At 53.8% G+C, this 21,325-nt stretch overlaps 1 protein-coding gene across 4 annotated transcripts in view; it reads right to left on the bottom strand.

Moving 5' to 3' along the window:
* Window positions 1-667: 667 nt before the first annotated feature.
* Window positions 668-21,325, bottom strand: part of chchd3a (coiled-coil-helix-coiled-coil-helix domain containing 3a) — a 76,857-nt gene continuing 56,199 nt past the window's right edge. For 3 of the 4 annotated variants that reach the window (XM_030341466.1, XM_030341464.1, XM_030341467.1), the window contains 3 exons: window positions 7,421-7,556; window positions 1,393-1,506; window positions 668-1,359 (listed from right to left, as the gene is read on the bottom strand). In XM_030341466.1, coding sequence (XP_030197326.1) covers window positions 1,483-1,506; window positions 7,421-7,556 — 160 coding nt within the window. In that variant the 3' untranslated portion in view covers window positions 668-1,359; window positions 1,393-1,482. Of the gene's footprint in view, window positions 1,360-1,386; window positions 1,507-6,835; window positions 6,877-7,420; window positions 7,557-21,325 lie in introns of those variants that run through there. The other variant, XM_030341465.1, reaches the window with a different exon arrangement.

The following is a 21,325-nucleotide window of genomic DNA, read 5'->3' as shown; positions in this document are numbered from 1 at the left end:
ACAGAAATCCAGCCAGACCACTCACCCTCTCTGTCATAGTGGGGAGTCGATAATCGTGCACACACACACACACACACACACACACACACACACACGATGAATCAATGATTTAATTGCACTCACAAACACATCTCTTGTTATTATGACAAAAAGTGTCTTTACAAAAATATGTACTTGCCTCACAAATTGACAGAATCCGACTGCACACGCTTGGGCACATGCAAGCACACACAATGAATGAGGGACACACCTCTTCTTAGAACAAGAAAGATGCACTCATCCGACCTCGCAGACACAGACAGAAGTGGAGAACGACAAACACCCAGTTTAAAACTACAGCTTTGAAAGTCTTTTGGGGAAAATGGTTATTTAACTAAATAAAACTAAAAGCGCGCTAGTGTCTGGGCGTGATGTACCGCAGGAGACGGTGTTATCAGAAAGTACCTCAGGGAATATGAATAACTAGACGGAAAAGAGCTAGAGGAAAATAAAAGTTGTGCATGACACCCAGGAGCGTGGGTTCCCTCACTCCGACTCCACTCCTCTGTGACAGGAGGAGCTCTCCGTTCAACAAAACATGGCCAACCTTAGAGTGGGCACAACACAACAACAACAACAGACACCACGCAGCACGCTAAATATTCATACGGACAAAAGTTCAACGACAGTTTGTGCGTCATTTCTCTTTATTTGCTTTCTGCAGACATTGGCAGAAACGTCTTTAGATAGGAACACCAGGCAGGGAGGTTCAGCAGGAACCTAATATAAACACACCACCACACCACGGAGGCATGTGGGAGCGGCTACCATGGCAACGGGAAACAGAACATGTGGAGCAACAGGATCGCGTCGGGAAGAAACCGGAACGCTTGGATTACAAATATACGTGCACTTGTAAACGGTTCATTCTCACAGGCGGGGGACGTCCTGGGGGGGTTGTGAGGGGAGCTGGTGGCAGTGAGGTTCTACGACGCGGTTCTACGACGCGGTTCTACGACGCGGTTCTACGACGCGGTTCTACGACGCAGTTCTACGACGCGGTTCCTTATTCAGGGTTCTCCTCCGCCCGGTTGCCTCCGTCTGCACGCGTTCTCCAGAGCGGTGGACCCGGTCGTCCTTCACTCCAGCGCCTCAGGCCAGAGGTCGGACTGTGAGGGAGACAGACGTGGGAGGGCTGGGGGGGGTGAAGGGTGAGGAGTCGGGGGGAGAGTGAGGGGGAGGACAGGAGTCTGTGGGGGAGAACGGTTCTTCATTTCCCGCTCTCCGCTGGCGCCCGTGTCTCGGACCGGTTCCGGTGAGGTCCGGTGGTCTGCTGGGGTCTGGTGTGTGTCTGGGTTCTGAGGCGGCCCACTCCGCTCCACGGGGGGGGGGGGGGGGGGGGGGGGGGGTCACTCGGAGGGGGGGAGGTCATCGTTAGCGCCGGGTCCTCCGTGGAGAACCTCTCTCTTGCCGGTTCCTTCCGGCGGGTCGTTCTCCTCCGCTCTACCCTCCGTTCCTCGACTTGTTCTACAGACGGACGAGAGGGAAAGAGTCATTGGAGAGGGGACAGGGGAGGGGACAGGGGGGGGGACAGAGGGGAGGGGACAGGGGAGGGGACAGGGGGGGGGACAGAGGGGAGGGGGAGTAACGATTACACGGTGTGGGTGAGTGGCAGGATATCCTCTCCCGTAGCTCTCTACTTCCTGTCAGAAGCCGTTCCGCGCTGAAGGAGTGATCCATGGCGGAGAGAAACACTGGGAGGAGGAAGACAGAGGGACGGAGACAGACACTAAGAGGGACAGAGGGACGGAGACAGACACTAAGAGGGACAGAGGGACGGAGACAGACACTAAGAGGGACAGAGGGACGGAGACAGACACTAAGAGGGACAGAGGGACAGAGGCAGACACTAAGAGGGACAGAGGGACAGAGGCAGACACTAAGAGGGACAGAGGGACGGAGACAGACACTAAGAGGGACAGAAGGACAGAGACAGACACTAAGAGGGACAGAGGGACAGAGGCAGACACTAAGAGGGACAGAGGGACGGAGAGAGACGCTAAGAGGGACAGAGACAGACACTAAGAGGGACAGAGACAGACACTAAGAGGGACAGAAGGACAGAGACAGACACTAAGAGGGACAGAAGGACAGAGACAGACGCTAAGAGGGACAGAGGGACGGAGAGAGACGCTAAGAGGGACAGAGGGACGGAGACAGACACTAAGAGGGACAGAGGGACGGAGACAGACACTAAGAGGGACAGAGACAGACACTAAGAGGGACAGAGGGACAGAGACAGACACTAAGAGGGACAGAAGGACAGAGACAGACGCTAAGAGGGACAGAGGGACGGAGAGAGACGCTAAGAGGGACAGAGGGACGGAGACAGACACTAAGAGGGACAGAGACAGACACTAAGAGGGACAGAAGGACAGAGACAGACACTAAGAGGCACAGAGGGACGGAGACAGACACTAAGAGGGACAGAGGGACAGAGACAGACACTAAGAGGGACAGAGGGACGGAGACAGACACTAAGAGCGACAGAGGGACGGAGACAGACACTAAGAGGGACAGAGGGACGGAGACAGACGCTAAGAGGGACAGAGGGACGGAGACAGACGCTAAGAGGGACAGAGACAGACACTAAGAGGGACAGAGGGACGGAGACAGACACTAAGAGGGACAGAGCGGTAATAACCCAAGGCTGACCTGAAGTGGCGGTTCTGCCTATACCAATGCAACCACCACCAATAACAGTAACTTCACACTAAATATTGGTCCGAATCATCACTCAGTCTGTCGATAGCAGAGTGAAATATGGGCTTCAGCCAGATACTGTGAATAAGACAGTTATTTAAATCGTCTCCAGGCTGCCTTAGACGATATAATCAAAATAAAAGACACCCAATTTAACTGCTGAAATATACCTTGATGGCGTGTAAAATAAGTTCAGTAATAAATGAGACAATAAAAGTCGACTCCTGATATTCTTGGCTCTGAAAAGGTGTTACCAAAGATAAGAGACTGAATGGTTTGTAACCAGGCACTGCTGCCAACGCAGAGAGGAAAAGAAGCACAAAACACCAATGCCTTTCAGCTCCCTCAAAAAGCCTGATCCACAAAGTCTAGCCGGGAGCCCGTAGAGAGTTGAAGCTGGAGAGGGGAAGGGTACGGGTCAGAGGAGAAAATATGAAGTGGAGAGGCAGATGGAGAGACGAGGGGAGAGAGGGAGAGGCAGCCATGCGGCCTGCATAGAGATGGAGGCAGTGGATCAGCCTCCATGATAAACTACTATTCATGAGGGGCAGAGGAGCGATACAGAGGCAGACCGAGAGGGAGAGGGACAGTAAGAGAGGGAGAGGGGGAGAGGGGGAGGGGGAGAGGGGCAGAGGAGCGATACAGAGGCAGACCGAGAGGGAGAGGGACAGTAAGAGAGGGAGAGGGGGAGAGGGAGAGGGGGAGAGGGGCAGAGGAGCGATACAGAGGCAGACCGAGAGGGAGAGGGACAGTAAGAGAGGGAGAGGGGGAGGGGGAGGGGGAGAGGGGCAGAGGGACAGTGAGAGGGGGAGAGGGGGAGAGGGAGAGGGGGAGGGGGAGAGGAGCGATACAGAGGCAGACCGAGAGGGAGAGGGACAGTAAGAGAGGGAGAGGGGGAGAGGGACAGAGAGAGGGGGAGAGGGAGAGGGGGAGGGGGAGAGGGGCAGAGGGACAGTGAGAGGGGGAGAGGGGGAGAGGGAGAGGGGGAGGGGGAGAGGAGCGATACAGAGGCAGACCGAGGGGGAGAGGGGGAGAGGGAGAGAGAGAGAGAGGGGGAGAGAGAGAGACCGTAAGAAAGAGAAAGAGAGGGAAAAAACGGAATTTATCAGTCCTTTCCTTTCAGCGGTTCCTATTCTCCAAGTGCTATTGGAGCCCACTTTGTGTCAAATGCATTGGTCATGTGACCTGGGGTGGAGGTGGAGGGAGCCGCGATGGAGACAAGATGGAGTCGAAGGAGAGAGCCGAGGTGTAAGGGGGGGACGCAGTCAAAAACAATAAAGGGTTGAAAGGGTCTATTAGTGTGTGTGTGTGTGTGTGTGTGTGTGTGTGTGTGTGTTCGTGTGTGTGTGTTCGTGTGTGTGTGTGTTCGTGTGTGTGTGTGTTCGTGTGTGTGTGTGTTCGTGTGTGTTCGTGTGTGTGTGTGTGTGTGTGTGTGTGTGTGTGTGTGTGTGTGTGTGTGTGTGTGTGTGTGTGTGTGTGTGAGCATATATGTGTTGTGCAGGTCATGTGGGAGGGACAAGAGAGGAGAAGGGGAAAACCAAACCTTAAAACACACATTTTAGTTGAAAAGCGACTATGTGCTGTGGATTGATCCTGATCCATCCCCTCTACGGGTCAGAGAGGCCGTATCCCCCCGGTTATGAGCGGAGAAGTGCTGGCGGGAGGTAGGGGGGTAACAGTACACGTATTTGTACAAACTGTCACGGTACAGGCACTTTGGAGCGGTTACAGAGGTGGACCGCGGTGCGTACATGTGGCGTGCAAAGCGTTAATATGGCGAATGTAAAGGCTTGTATCGCGATGCAGAATTTAAAACTTGAGGTCGGAGTTCCACCCGGACCGTTTAGCCAAGGTATGCTACTCCTATACTACTCCTATACTACTCCTATACTACTCCGACTCCGTAATCCGCTCAGCAGCTCTCCGTCAGGATGTCAGATACAAATGCAATTCGCCGCCCGATCTATCTTATATGTTGTCTACAAACCATGTAAGCCGTGTCGTAAATAAACTTCCAAAACTTTTCAAATCTTATTTGGTGTTTTATTGGTTCTTAAGGTGCGAAGTAAACAATGTACAAAGTAATTAAGGTGCAAAGTCAAACCGGAGACGTGATTCCATAAATGATTTCGTTAGAGGCCCAATCACAGCCCTTGCCGTCTCCGTTGCGTCGACCAATGGGTCCGTGGCGTCGACGGATAGTTAAAAAATATTGGATGCGCACGTAAGCTACGGAGAGGGTCTCCGGCAGGCTCTCCGGCCATGGAGAGGGCTCTCTGGTTCTACGTACAGCACTTCAACATGCACACGCATTTGAAAAGGCACCATCCAGGTGTTACTATCACCGTTGCTGCGAGAAAAAAAACAAAAAACTGCAAACCCAGCTCACGTCTGGGAATTCAGAAATGCAAATGCCAGTTTTATTGGTGTTTATTGGTGTGTTCATTGCTGCTTATCTACGGCCATTCCCCGTTGTTGAGAAACAAGCAGTTTCTTTAAATGTTCCCCTTAACTATTAACCGTACTGTACCGTGACTTAAAAACCGAGGTACGTACCGAACCGTGACTTTTGTGTACCGTTACACCCCTAGGCGGCGGCCATGTTATCTGATTCCTCGACCCCTGGAGGGGTCAAAGGCAGGTCATGTGACACCTGCTCTCCGTCTCCCTCCACGCTGCTGGGCGGTGATAAAGAGGGTAAACAGAGAGCTCTGGGCGCACATTGTTCCTTTAGGGGCGCCTATTGACTCCAAGAGGAGCAGAGGAGATAAGGAGAACAGCCCCGTCAGAATAAAGAGAGGATTAGCATATTGTCTTTTAACAAGATCATGAAAGCGCGTGAATTGCAAAAGCGCTTGATGAATCCCGACCAGGCCATCTTCCATCTGATAATCTGGGAGGTGCATACATAAAAACAGGCACACACACATAAGTGCAACATCGGTTTTTCCTTGAAGGGATGAATAAAACATAAAGGCATTTATAGGACACATATCTGTGAGATTCTGCCCACATTTGACTTTTAAAATGCAATAATAATGCCTGAGTAGGCAAGCAAAGCATACCTGCCTCTCTCCGGAAAAACAATGAAATTGTGAAAAACATATCCAATAGAAAAGCCCTATGAATGTTAATGCAGCCTTGTGGGGCATTGCATGTTGTGTATATTGCATCCATACGGGAGGAGGGGGGTAATGTGTAGCCTGGAAAACATTACTATTACCATATGCCACGGAGGAAACATTTAAGAGGGACGGGGAAACGGAGACAGAGAATAAAGGAGAGAGAGAGCGAGACAGACAGACAGACAGACAGACAGACAGACAGACAGACAGACAGACAGACAGACAGACAGACAGACAGACAGACAGACAGACAGACAGACAGAGCCGCTGAGCCAATCAGAAACCGCCTTGCAGGCTGGAGGCATGGGACCGTGGCGGGCAGACGCTAGCTTTGTTTATGTGGGATGTCTGTGCGTGCCTGCGTGTGCGTGTGTGTGTGCGTGCCTGCGTGTGTGTGTGTGTGTGTGTGTGTGTGCGTGCCTGCGTGTACGTGCCTGCGTGTGTGTGTGTGCGTGCTTGCGGGTGTGTGTGTGCGTGCCTGCGTGTGTGTGTGTGCGTGGTACGCTGGCAGGGCCATCTGGATGTCTGAAGGGAGGAGGTAAGGTGGTGGTGTACGGGGTTGGGACACATTGGGACCATGTTGGCTGAGGACACAGAGCACACAGGGCCTCCACAGCTGGACCAGCTCTGAGCACATCGACCAAGGTGACGGAGGGACCCCTCTACCGGGAGTGCACCCCTCTACTGGGAGTGGGACCCCTCTACTGGGAGTGGGACCCCTCTACTGGGAGTAGGACCCCTCTACTGGGAGTGGGACCTCTCTACTGGGACTGGGACCTCTCTACTGGGAGTGGGACCCCTCTACTGGGAGTGGGACCCCTCTACTGGGAGTGGGAGCCCTCTACTGGGAGTGGGAGCCCTCTACTGGGAGTGGGACCTCTCTACTGGGAGTCAGACCTCTCTACTGGGACTGGGACCTCTCTACTGGGACTGGGACCTCTCTACTGGGAGCACACAATGACACTCACTGGTCCGCTGCCCGTCAAAGTGCATGTTAGGGATCCTTGTCCTTTTGGACGGGGAAACAAGATCGCAAGGTTACTTGTTTGATTTGGTTCAATGGGTTTCACAGACAGACAGACAGACAGACAGACAGACAGACAGACAGACAGACAGACAGACAGACAGACAGACAGACAGACAGACAGACAGAGAGGGGGGGGGAGAAAGAGAGAGGGGGACAGACAGACAGATGGACAGAGAGGGGGGGGGGAGAAAGAGAGAGGGGGACAGACAGACAGACAGACAGACAGACAGACAGACAGACAGACAGACAGACAGAGAGGGGGGGGGGAGAAAGAGAGAGGGGGAGAGAGAGAGAGGGGGAGAGACAGACAGACAGACAGACAGACAGACAGACAGACAGACAGACAGACAGACAGACAGACAGGGGGGGGGGAGAAAGAGAGAGGGGGAGAAAGAGAGAGGGGGAGAGACAGACAGACAGACAGACAGACAGACAGACAGACAGACAGACAGACAGACAGACAGACAGACAGACAGACAGACAGACAGACAGACAGACAGACAGACAGACAGACAGACAGACCGACCTGCTTGGAGCCGTCCACACACTCCAGGTAGCGCGCGGCGATGCCGGAGCACTGCAGGGTCTTCCCGGCGTTCTCCTGGTAGCACTTCAGGATCTCACCCTGGAGCTCTGCGCACACGGGGTGGGTCTCGTAGCGCCTGGACAGGGGGACGGAGGAAGGACAGACAGACGGTGAGGAGGAGGAAGGAGGAACACAACCATTATCCTGATTTGACTAAATATACACAATGTCGTTAATGAATGAATACACAAGATGGTCACGGCAGGCAGGTCTGCAAAACTAAAAGTTGATTTAAAGTGTCATTTAGAGAACGTTAAACCGGTGCTGCAGGGCGGATAGTTATAGGTTTGTAGAATCCCTAAAACAAGCGATAAAACAAGCTAATCAGCGGCCAGGGCGGGTCGGTCATAAACCAGTGCTCCACTGTCTGCTGCATCCCGTCACCATCCAGACCCCCACCTCTGAACCAGAGCCCCCCGAACGGGGGCTGAAGGTCAAGACGCCCAGGGGCCAGCCAGTGTTACCCACTGCAGTGTGACCCCCACAACGCAGACGGAGTGACCCCCACAACGCAGACGGACTCTACAGAGGGACTAGGAGGGCACTGGAGACCCCCACAACGCAGACGGAGTGACCCCCACAACGCAGACGGACTCTACAGAGGGACTAGGAGGGCACTGGAGACCCCCACAACGCAGACAGAGTGACCCCCACAACGCAGACGGACTCTACAGAGGGACTAGGAGGGCACTGGAGACCCCCACAACGCAGACGGACTACAGCCGGTGTTACCCACTGCCGTGAGACCCCCACAACGCAGACAGACTCTACAGAAGGACTCTACAGACTAGGAGGGCCGGGCACGGAGCCCCCTGTGTGGACAGTTTGTGTGGACTGTCCCTAGAATCGCTTCAGCGGAATACGGCCGGCCCATCTATTGACGCGATGCTGAGTGACACGAGCCTTCGGCCGTTGACTGCAGACGAGAGAAGAGGGAAGACCATCGCACCATACCCCCCTCAGACAATGGGCCTGGGTCCGGGCAGAGCGCTGTAATAATACTGCTGACACCACGGTTCACCGGGACGGCCGAGGCAATCAGAGCCGCCACAACCTTCTGAAAGACTATTGATTATTCCACTCGCTGCTAGTAGATCAATATCGATTCACAATGTCTCCCTCAACAATACACCCACACAGGTTAGCTGTCACCTTGGGGTGCCCTAAGTGGCTATTACAGTCCGACAGTGTCCATGGGGGCGGCTGCGTACACGTGCATGCTAATACGCCCTAGCGACGTGACACACTAGCGCAGTAGTAGCGCCAAGACTAGCACTGCTACTAGCGCTGATATTAGCGCTGCTACTCGTGCTGCTAATGAGACACCAGCGCTCCGATTGATGGAGTTAGCAGCTAGGCTAAACCGCTGCTCCGTTTAATCGAGAGGTCCAGGTGTGGATTCTGGAGAACAAGCAGATTTTTACCTTCATCAGCAAGGATTGTAGGTTTTTAATTTTACAGCAGGGCTAATTTGCTCCGTGCTAAATGCCATTGCAGCTCTTTTAATACACGCCATAAAATCTATATGGATGACACCTGCACATGCTAGCCTATTATGCTAATGGCGGTGTCATTCTTGGGTTCACACCACTGGTCAGGACACACTCGCGACTGTGTGTGTGTGTGTGTGTGTGTGTGTGTGTGTGTGTGTGTGTGTGTGTGTGTGTGTGTGTGTGTGTGTGTTATTTTGCTGTTGTAAGCAGTTCAACACCCCAGGGATATATTAGGAGCAGCTGAGCCGTCGTCGACCCAATCACATGTTTGATTCACCCCCCGGAGGGAGAAATCCTCCCTCTGCTGGATCTGAAGCCAGGGATTGGGTGGCACGGGTCATTACCCAGGGTGCAATGCAGCAGGAAGCTGGCGCCGTGCCACTCGGCCATATGTGTTTGTGTCATCACATGGTTTTTATCTTTCCTGAAAGAGATACTTCACCGGTGGGAATATGGAGGTTTTATGAATTAAATAATTCAATGTATTATAAATGTGAAAAAAAAAAAATGAAATCGGTTCATCCCAGCCTGAAAAAAGGCAGAAAGAGTGTTTTCATGGTCTCTGGCTCAAAGTAAGAAAAACTCCAACTACCACAGTGCATTGCGCTCGCTGCCCCGCCCACCTGTCGGTCTCCCCTCCCCCTCATTCCCCCCGTCTAGAAACTAAAGGATCCATTTGGAGGCTTTACATGTTGCTGCTGATTAGTATCACAGCAGCCCTGGTGTAAGCCTTACCAACTCCAGTGCATCGTTCCGGAATACCGACGCTTCCATCGGCCAGAATGATGTTCTGATCTATGTCTGATTCCACTTTGATGAACCCGAACCCAGGCACCCTGGGGACAGGAGATATACGTCCAGCTCCATCTCTAGGTCCTGCCCCCGTCCGGCTCAGGTCCATACAGGACCCGCCCCCCCCCCCAACACACTGCTACACCTAGTAGCGTAGGTTCCAGTAGCGTCTGGCTGCAGCCCGGAGACGCCCCTGGCGCGACGGCGGTAGGAACAACGAGAACACGAAAAACTAGGATGTCACCACACGATCCCAACTAAAGACCTGATTTGTTCTACCTAACCCGAACCTTAGCCTCAACCTAACCATATTCTTAACCTAACCATAATCCTAGCCAGGTTGTTCAGCCAATCACCTGGACCAGGGCAGGCTCCGCCCACTTCAACCTGCAGGGGGAGCTGACGGAGACATGGGCCCCAAAGCCGTCAGGGCGACCGCTCTGCGTTGGGGTCCGAGACGATGACAGGGCCCCGCCCACCCCTCCCAGGGACGGACAAAGCCCATTGGTTCTCAGCGCCGCAGGGTGGGGGGGGGGGGGGGGGGGGGGGGGGGGGGGGGGACCGCACACGGCCGCTAATTACTTTCTTAAGCACTGGCGTTAATGCCAGGTGCATCCCGCTGATACAAAACCGCCATGTTTATCACCGCTAATGGCCTCCGAGAGAGGGGGCGAGAGACTGAGGGGGGGGGAGACACACACACACAGAGAGACATACAGCCACCATGAGGGGGGCGAGAGACTGAAGGGGGGGGGGGGGAGACACACACACACACACACACACACCGACAGAGAGACATTCGGCCACCATGAGGAAAATCATTGATTCTGGGAGACGGAAAGGAAGCAGAGATGGAGGGAGTGAGTGAGAGACAACCTCTTGATAATAGAAGGAGCAATGAGGCAGAGAGGGGGGGGACTGAAGGCAGGAGGACGAGAACCAGCGGAAAAGACAGACGACGAAAATAAGGAATGGTGAAAGGGGGAGGGGGACAGTAGAGGGCGGGGGGGAGGGAGCCCTCCAATAGGAGCCTGCTCCCCTGATTGCGTTCCTAGCCCTCGCCGGTCGGGGGTCCGTCCCTCAGTGGGGCCGGGGGGCCCTGCCCAGGGCAGCCTTAACACAGCGAGGGTAACTCCACGGCGAGAGCCTCTAGTGCCACCACATGCTGCGCCCTCTGCGCTGTGCTCCTCCACCTCCACCTCCTCTTCCTCCTCCACCTCCTCCTCCTCCTCCTCCCCCTCCTCCTCCACCACCACCACCACCACCTCCTCCTCCTCCACCTCCTCCTCCACCACCTCCTCCACCTCCCTCTCCTCCTCCTCCCTCTCCACCACCTCCCCCTCCAACTCCTCCACCACCACCTCCCTCCACCTCCCCCTCCTCTTCCTCCACCACCACCTCCTCCACCTCCCCCTCCTCTTCCTCCACCACCACCTCCTCCTCCTCCCCCTCCACCTCCCCCTCCTCTTCCTCCTCCTCCACCACCTCCTCCTTCTGCTCCTCCTCCCCCTCCTCCTCCTCCACCACCTCCCCCTCCTCTTCCTCCTCCTCCTCCTCCACAACCTCTTCCTCCTCCTCCTCCCCCTCCATGAAGATACATCCACACACGGCTATCAGGCATCAGAGGCCACGGTCTAGGCAATGAACGGCAGCACACCAGGTCTGTATGTACACACACACAGGGATAAACACACACACACACACACACACACACACACACACACTCACTCCCTCCTGGTGATGAGTAGGGATGGAGTATGGAGGGGCATGCCCTGGTTGGATGTAAGGTGTGTGAGGACATTGTGGTGGTTAATTGGCATCAGGTAAGGTAGCGCACTAATTGCTGTTTGCTTTTCCCCAGCCCTCGTATTGCTGCTGCTTCCAGGCACACACACACACACACACACACACACACACACACACACACACACACACACACACACACACACACACACACACACACACACACACACACACACACACACACTAAATAAACATGAACCCATGGGAAGCAGAGCACCCAGAACAACAGCTCAACCCTAACCTCTGCCATACTCTCCAGCGTCTCCTGCCCCAGAGGATCATGGGATATTTAATACAGCTCTCCAGAGGCGACGGAATGGACACATCTGGCCACTTGTGTGTGTGTGTGTGTGTTGGTGTGTGTATTGGTATGTGTGTGTATTGGCGCATGGACAAAACAGGCATCTGAAACCCAAAAAGGGCAGTAGTATATAGTAGTACCATCGAGGGGGGGCTGGCTTTTCGTACCATCAGGAGCATTAAAAGGTCTCAATACACAACCCTCTCCCTCCCCCCCCCCCCTCTCATTACCCCTCCCCCGTCCATTTCCTTCCTTCCGCCCCGCTCCTCTTCTCTATCCATTTCTCCCCCCCCCCCAGGGTGGAGATTCACAGACAGAGTCTGGGGATGGGGAGGGAGGGGGGAGAGGGGAGAGGGGAGGGAGGGCCCCTCCCAGATATATTTATATGTATCTATGGCAGAGATCCAGGAGCACAGCTTCAGAAATCACACAGTGAGGGGGGAGGGAGGGAGGGGGGGAGAGAGAGAGAGCGACAGAGGAGAGAGAGAGAGATGGAGAGGGAGAGGGAGGGAGGGGGGGAGACAGAGAGAGAGAGAGAGAGAGAGAGAGAGAGAGAGAGAGAGAGAGAGAGAGAGAGAGAGAGAGAGAGAGAGAGAGAGAGAGAGAGAGAGAGAGAGGGACAGCGCATGAGCGGAGAGAGGTAGAGAAGGAGACGGGGTAAGAGAGAGCGAGAGAGAAAAGGTGAAAAATTGAGCTCAAGGAGGAGAGAAAGCTTAACCACACAGGAGAGAGAGCCTCAGAAGAGGGCGAGAGAGAGATAGGAGATGCTTCATCATGCACCACCGTCTCAAGGTAATGGTGGCGCGTGTGTGGAGACACACACACACACACACACACACACACACACACACACACACACACACACACACACACACTCCATGCAAAAGGAGGCCTGGAGAAAAGGGAGAGAGAAGAGGAGAGAAGGACGAGATCCTGAGGAGAGAGAGTAAGGTGAGAGAGAGAGAGAGAGAGAGAGAGAGAGAGAGAGAGAGAGAGAGAGAGAGAGAGAGAGAGAGAGAGAGAGAGAGAGAGAGAGAGAGAGAGAGAGAGAAAGAGAGAAAGAGTGAGGTGGAGAGAGTGAGGGGAGAGAGTGAGGGGAGAGAGTGAGGTGGAGAGAGTGAGGGGAGAGAGTGAGGGGAGCGAGTGAGGGGAGAGTGAGGGGAGAGAGTGAGGAGAGAGAGTGAGGAGAGAGAGTGAGGAGAGAGAGTGAGGGGAGAGAGTGAGGGGAGAGAGTGAGGGGAGAGAGTGATGAGAGAGAGTGAGGGGAGAGAGTGAGGGGAGAGAGTGAGGTGGAGAGAGTGAGGGGAGAGAGTGAGGGGAGAGAGTGAGGTGGAGAGAGTGAGGAGAGAGAGTGAGGTGGAGAGAGTGAGGTGGAGAGAGTGAGGAGAGAAAGTGAGGGGAGAGAGTGAGGGGAGAGAGTGAGGGGGGAGAGTGAGGAGAGCCACCCTCTTTCCATTGACACACGTCCTCCTCCCCCTCTGGTAGTGATTCTAACGGCGTTACAACATATATCTAGATATATTATTAGATATATCCACTGGAGCGCAGGGCCCAGCTCGGCTTTGGGTGCAGCATCAAAGGACTTGGCTCCTAAAGACAATTTATACGCTTCTATACGTATTGACCTGGACCAATAGTGAGCCTTGAGGGCCCCGAGGGCTCCCAAGGCCCCCAGAGCCAGAAGGAGACCTATATATCTCTCTCTGGGAGAGGACAAGACGAACAACAACCAACAAACTAAAGAAGCTCCCATCAGGGGACATCTGGTGAGCTGTACATTCATCCGTCTCAATCCACTTTAAATATTGCTTTGAAAGACAAAGCGGCGGATGACACACACACACACACACACACACACACGGTATGGATTACCCCGCTGTGCAACAAATTGAGTTGTCCGATCGGCAGGTTGTCTATTTGTCATCATTTGGTTCCACTTTGGGGTTAATAGGGTTAAGGGGGGCGGCGCTACATACATACCCCCCCACGCGGCCTCGCACTCGCTCAGAGAGCTCTCATGTTCCAGCCTGGTTAAGACGGGGTGTCAGAACAAATAAATATAAATGATCCAGTTAGGGAGAAAAATGACATGCTCTTCGACAACACCCTTCTTTAATAGGCGGGGCCCGAAGTGACCCCGGCACGCTGGAATCCATCAGCCTGCAGAGCAGATGGAGAAGAGAGACCCACGTTAATACTACCAGAGAGATAAGAGAGACCCAGGGAACGCCCTGCCGGAGCAGAGGAATGGTCCCGGTAATCCTGAGAGACTCGCAAAAAAGAAGGAGGGAGGAAAAGAAAGACAGAAAGATAGAGAGACGGGGAGAGAGCGAGCGATGGGAATTCAAACAAAGAATGACATCATTTGGGGACAGAGAGGGATTAGGAAGTCTTTGTGCAGTTTGGAGGCATTCACAGGCCGCGTGGAGGAAGCCGGACGGACAGACGGACACAGACAATAGATGAAAATACAAATGTAAACTATATCTATTACTCTAAAGCTTCTACAACCATTTGGACATCCAAACTACTATGTACCACTTTGAAAGACAGGAAGACTACTGTATTAAATAACAGTCCCTACATCTCCATCCGTCTCTCTCACTCCCTTCCTTCCTCTCTCTCTTGCTGTATACTATTTAATTACAACCAAATAAAAGCCTCAACTTATAACACAATATAAGAAAATGGTAAGAGCTCTAAGTGGTCTTCCCAGCCTTTTTATGATACTTCGAATGCCCCCATTGTACCACTAAGAGCCTGTGCGTCTGTTTGTGGCTGCGTGTGCGCGTCTGTTTGTGGCTGCGTGTGCGCGTCTGTTTGTGGCTCCATGTGCGCGTCTGTTTGTGGCTGCGTGTGCGCGTCTTTGTATGTGTTCATGTGTGCGCGTCTGTGTATGTGTTCATGTGCGCGTGTCTGTGTGTATGTGGAGACACGGGCACACGGAGAAACAAGTGTCCCCGAGTCACACGGAACACTTTGTTTGTACTTTCCTCTGCAGCCCAGGAGTGGCTGAGAGGCCATGGGAGAGTCGAGATGGGGGAGTCGAGATGGGGGAGTCGAGATGGGAGAGTCGAGATGGGGGAGTCGAGATGGGGGAGTCGAGATGGGAGAGTCGAGATGGGGGAGTCGAGATGGGAGAGCCAAATGGGAGAGTCGAGATGGGGGAGTCGAGATGGGAGAGTCGAGATGGGAGAGTCGAGATGGGGGAGTCGAGATGGGGGAGTCTAGACGGGAGAGTCTAGATGGGAGAGTCGAGATGGGGGAGTCTAGATGGGAGAGTCTAGATGGGAGAGTCTAGATGGGAGAGCCAAATGGGAGAGTCGAGATGGGGGAGTCGAGATGGGAGAGTCGAGATGGGGGAGTCGAGATGGGAGAGTCGAGATGGGGGAGTCGAGATGGGGGAGTCGAGATGGGGGAGTCGAGTTGGGAGAGTCGAGATGGGGGAGTCGAGATGGGAGAGTCGAGATGGGGGAGTCGAGATGGGAGAGTCTAGATGGGAGAGTCGAGATGGGAGAGTCGAGATGGGAGAGTCGAGATGGGAGAGTCGAGATGGGGGAGTCGAGATGGGAGAGTCTAGATGGGAGAGTCGAGATGGGAGAGTCTAGATGGGGGAGTCTAGATGGGAGAGTCTAGATGGGAGAGTCTAGATGGGGGAGTCTAGATGGGAGAGTCGGCCTGGGCGTCCCTGGGCCTGAGTTGCCTCGCTACGGCCCTCCTGCAAAGCCTTCCCCGGCCTGGGGGGGGGGGGGGGGGGGGGGGGGGGCAGCCCTATGCTCTCCCTCAAGCTCCTCCTCCAGAAGGAGGAATAAGAAGAAGAGGAGGAGGAGGGAGGAAGAAGAGGAGGTTGAAGAGAAGGGGAGGAAGACGAGGAGGAGGAGGATGAAGAGGAGGAGCAGGGAGGAGGACGATGAGAGAGGAGGAGTGAAAGAGAGAATGAGGGAGAATAAGGGAGAGAATGAGGGAGAATAAGGGAGAGAATGAGGGAGAATAAGGGAGAGAATGAGGGAGAATAAGGGAGAGAATGAGGGAGAATAAGGGAGAGAATGAGGGCGGATAAGGGAGAGAATGAGGGAGAATAAGGGAGAGAATGAGGGAGAATAAGGGAGAGGATGAGGGAGAATAAGGGAGAGAATGAGGGAGAATAAGGGAGTGGAGCATCATCACAAGGCCATTCTATGTTCTGCATACGGGTTCTTTGGTGCAGGGAGGGGAACAGCTCCATGTTGTCCCCCAGCGTTGGCTCAGCGCCTCACGGCGTGCGGCAGACCAATAGTCCGCAGGCCGCTCTTCATACAGCGCTTTAGACGCAGCGCCAACTCACAATGGAATCACTCTAAAGGGGAAGACACACACCCAGCCGGGGCGGCCCGTCTCAGCGGGGCGGCCCGTCTCAGCGGGGCGGCCCGTCTCAGCGGGGCGGCCCGTCTCAGCGGGGCGTCTCTTCTGCCGGGATGGACCGGGGGGGGCGTGACGGCAGCCCCTTCCAGCTGCGCCCCCCACAGCCCCCCCGCCCCCCCGCCCCGGAGACCGTCTTAGAGGCGTTGTTTGTCAGGGCCCCTAATGGAGACGAATGCCCGTTAACGAGACTGCTGCGGACGGGAGGGAGGCTTGATGAGCAGACGGAGAGGGTGGCCTCCTCAGCGTCAGGGGGGGCGGGCTGTGTTGGAGCCGTAGTGGGGCCCTCAGAGGGTGGCCTCCTCAGCGTCAGGGGGGGCGGCTGGGCTGGAGCCTTAGTGGGGCCCTCAGAAGGTGCCCTCCTCAGGGGGGGCGGCTGTGTTGGAGCCGTAGTGGGGCCCTCAGAGGGTGGCCTCCTCAGGGGGGGCTGTGTGGGGCCCTCAGAGGGTGCCTCCTCAGGGGGGGCTTTGTGGGGCCCTCAGAGGGTGGCCTCCTCTGCGTCAGGGGGGGCTGTGTGGGGCCCTCAGAGGGTGCCTCCTCAGGGGGGGCTGTGTGGGGCCCTCAGAGGGTGCCTCCTCAGGGGGGGCTGTGTGGGGCCCTCAGAGGGTGCCTCCTCAGGGGGGGCTGTGTGGGGCCCTCAGAGGGTGGCCCAGGGGCCGCCCATTACATCCAGCAGACGACCTCCAAACTGCTCTACGCACGCTGCAGTGACCCTACTGGGCTTGTGTGTGCACGTGTGTGTGCACGTGTGTGCACGTGTGTGTGCACGTGTGTGTGCACGTGTGTGTGCACATGTGTGCGGAGAAACTGACGCCTCAGTCTTCTGATCGTTAAATGATTTAAATAAATATTAATTCCAAAAATAAAACGAGTGACTGCACTGATTAAACGAGACATTAGAGACGCATTGACCTTTGACCCCCCCCCCCCCATCACATCTTCCCCCATTTTACAACACTCACACACACACGCACACGCACATGCACACACTTGAGGGGACGCTAACGGGGGCATGTGGCCATCAGAGGCAGAGGGGGAGCCCTCTTTAGGGGGGCACCGTGTCCCCGTCCTGCTGGTCTCTGGACAGGGCGGTCTGGGGGCCGGAGGGAAAGGTTACGCTGACAGCCGGCTTAGCACCGCTCAGCCCCGCCTCCTCCCCCCTCTTACATAACCTCCTGCCCATCAGCCCCCCCCCCCCACCCGTCAGCCTCCATGTGGAGACGTCTGACTGAAGGCCCACTGGGCAATGGCGGCCTTTAGAAGACTACGCTCAGATGGCTGCGCGCGCCGACATCGTAGACATCGTGCAAACACACACACACACACACACACGCACGCACGCATACCTGTGTACTGAAATGCTTGGGATTTTTATGGTAAACACACACACACACCAGTACACACACACACACACACACACACCAGTACACACACACACACACGAGCGAGTGCCAGAGAGCATAATAATAAAGGTCATGCGTTGGGGGCTGGACAGTGTGATCCCACGCCTCAATAGTGGATAAACAAGCGTTGGCGGGCAGCGCTGCATATGAATCAGCTGCAGACGGAGATAGCCCGCCATCCGCCGGCCGCGGGGAGTCTTATCTCCCACAAGGTGTCACACCAGGATGAATATAAGCCCGGCCAGCCGCCGCCGTGACCCGCGCGCGTGTATCTGCGTTCTCTGTGATGGCGCTATCGCTGTTCGGCCGCATGTATAAAGGGAAGTGGACCAAGGTCAGAGGCCCTGAATAATGGCTTCACAACGGGAACGCAAATCCATCACCTCAATCGCCGACCGGTTCCGCTGCGTCACGGCCCAGCGGGGGGGGGGAGGCAAATATATTTTTAAAAATAATGAATAATGTGCACAAAGGACTATAAGGAGTTCAGTATGCACTGGTATGCATGCAAACAGCTTTTTCCAATTCCAAAGACAAATGTAACGTAGAAACACACCCATCCGCTCAGACAGGGGAGTGTGTTGGTGTGTTGGTGTGAGTGAGGGTCCAGAGGAGTGTGCTGGTGTGAGTGAGGGTCCAGAGGAGTGTGTTGGTGTGTTGGTGTGAGTGAGGGTCCAGAGGAGTGTGTTGGTGTGAGTGAGGGTCCAGGGGAGTGTGTTGGTGTGAGTGAGGGTCCAGGGGAGTGTGCTGGTGTGAGTGAGGGTCCAGAGGAGTGTGCTGGTGTGTTGGTGTGAGCGAGGGTCCAGAGGAGTGTGTTGGTGTGAGTGAGGGTCCAGAGGAGTGTGTTGGTGTGAGTGAGGGTCCAGAGGAGTGTGTTGGTGTGAGTGAGGGTCCAGGGGAGTGTGCTGGTGTGAGTGAGGGTCCAGAGGAGTGTGCTGGTGTGAGCGAGGGTCCAGAGGAGTGTGCTGGTGTGTTGGTGTGAGCGAGGGTCCAGAGGAGTGTGCTGGTGTGAGTGAGGGTCCAGAGGAGTGTGTTGGTGTGAGTGAGGGTCCAGAGGAGTGTGTTGGTGTGAGTGAGGGTCCAGAGGAGTGTGTTGGTGTGAGTGAGGGTCCAGAGGAGTGTGTTGGTGTGAGTGAGGGTCCAGAGGAGTGTGTTGGTGTGAGTGAGGGTCCAGAGGAGTGTGCTGGTGTGTTGGTGTGAGTGAGGGTCCAGAGGAGTGTGCTGGTGTGCTGGTGTGAGTGAGGGTCCAGAGGAGTGTGCTGGTGTGAGTGAGGGTCCAGAGGAGTGTGCTGGTGTGAGTGAGGGTCCAGAGGAGTGTGCTGGTGTGAGTGAGGGTCCAGAGGAGTGTGCTGGTGTGCTGGTGTGAGTGAGGGTCCAGAGGAGTGTGTTGGTGTGAGTGAGGGTCCAGAGGAGTGTGCTGGTGTGTTGGTGTGAGTGAGGGTCCAGAGGAGTGTGCTGGTGTGAGTGAGGGTCCAGAGGAGTGTGTTGGTGTGAGTGAGGGTCCAGAGGAGTGTGTTGGTGTGAGTGAGGGTCCAGAGGAGTGTGTTGGTGTGAGTGAGGGTCCAGAGGAGTGTGCTGGTGTGAGTGAGGGTCCAGAGGAGTGTGTTGGTGTGAGTGAGGGTCCAGAGGAGTGTGTTGGTGTTAGTAAACTAATTGTGTCATGAGTCTACTTGCTTGGTTATCAAGGAAAATGCAAAAAGATTACTGTACATTTTAAAAGTTTCTTTCTCAACTAACTCTCAAACATACAAACTTAAATTATAATGAAAAAATACAAAAACTAAAAAATATTGTTATTTTACTGTTTTGAAAATAACAATATTTTACAAAATTAAAAAAAATTAAAAATATCTTTTTCAAAATAAAGGCCTTTCTAAGGTTCAAACTTGTTAGGTTTTCTCAATCGAACAACTAAATAAAATAAATAGAATAAATGAGAAAATACTTTTATTTTTTATAAATCACACCCTTTTTGTGGATACAGTCCCAAAGGCTGATATCGCGATTCGATTAATTGTCCAGCACTACCACCATACCGTATCGTACCAAGCTGTTCAGCACACAGGCCGGTAAATAGACGCTCACACACACACACACACACACACACACACACACACACACACACACACACACACACACACACACACACACACACACACCGGTAAATATACATACACACCAATGGGCAACTACACTCACACACACACACACACACCGATGAATATACATACACACCAATGGGCAACTACACTAACACACACCGATAAATATACATACACAGCAATGGGCAACTACACACACACACACACACACACACACCGGTAAATATACATACACACCAATGGGCAACTACACACACACACACACACACGCACACACAGGCAACTACACTCTCACACACACACACACACACACCGGTAAATATACATACACACCAATGGGCAACTACACACACACACACACACACACACACACACGCACACAGGCAACTACACTCACACACACAGTGCACACACATGTGTGGCGACCATGGAAAGAGCACCTTGTAGAATCCAAGCCAGAGGAGTACATGCTAAAGGTCACATGTCTACCCTGAAAACTGCTTTCCCTGACACCTTTAGGAATTCAGAAGCCTCGTTCAAAACAGCAGGAAAAACATGCACACACAGAGAAACAACCGGAAAGACGGGCATTTAGGGATGCCAATATCCACATTTATTTTGTACCTTACCATATTAAATGTAATATTATAGCAATAGTATTATTATTATTCCGATATAATAAAATCGTATTCAGATTCGCTAATTAATAAAAAGATTCGCTATATAATTAATAAAAATGGGAATATCAGACTCACGTGAACGCCCATAAAAAAAGATACATTCGTCAACTGAAACGGGCATGGGCCTCGTCTGCCGCCCCCCCTTCGTTAAGGTGCTCAGTCTAATTTCTGGGCTGTGATCAAAACGTCACCTAATCACCTCTTACTCACGCCGTCCTCATCAGGCCTAATCGCAGCGTAACCACCTTTCATTAGTGCCCGACTTGAACTCAGACGCCGGAGAAGATGAAAACCTAATGAATAAAATAAGACTTCTCCTGACGCGTCTTCACTAAGCGCTAGGGCGTTATCATATCAAACTGCCCCCCCCCCATAACACAGGCACGCATGCAAATCCCATCCAGTGCGGCCCCCTGTCTCCCTCCTTGGCCCCCTCTCGTCTCTGGAGGGCATTTCAATTTTAAGGGGAAAATCAAAAGGAGACGAGACAAACTATCCCGTCTTATTATTATTCAACCGCACCGCGATAACATCTAATCTCTGATAGCTTTCTGGGGGAGGGGGGAGAGAGAGAGAGCGAGAGAGCGAGAGAGCGAGAGAGCGAGAGAGAGAGAGAGAGAGAGAGAGAGAGAGAGAGAGAGAGAGAGAGAGAGAGAGAGAGAGAGAGAGATCTAGCACATCAAATATCTACAAGAAGGGGGCGGGGGGCACAGACGGTCCATTTAAAGAAAACTGAAATACACACACACACACACACTGAAGAGAAAAACAACATTCAGCTAGAGGGGATTTCTCTGCATGTGAACATTAACGTCACATGCACTTCAGATTCCACCAAACACGGCAGAGCACCGAACGCGCTCAATGAAACTA

Source organism: Gadus morhua, chromosome 19, assembly GCF_902167405.1.
Source record: "Gadus morhua chromosome 19, gadMor3.0, whole genome shotgun sequence".
NCBI lineage: Eukaryota > Metazoa > Chordata > Actinopteri > Gadiformes > Gadidae > Gadus > Gadus morhua.
Note: the sequence above shows the minus strand (reverse complement) of the source record. Positions and strands in the feature narration are given on the sequence as shown.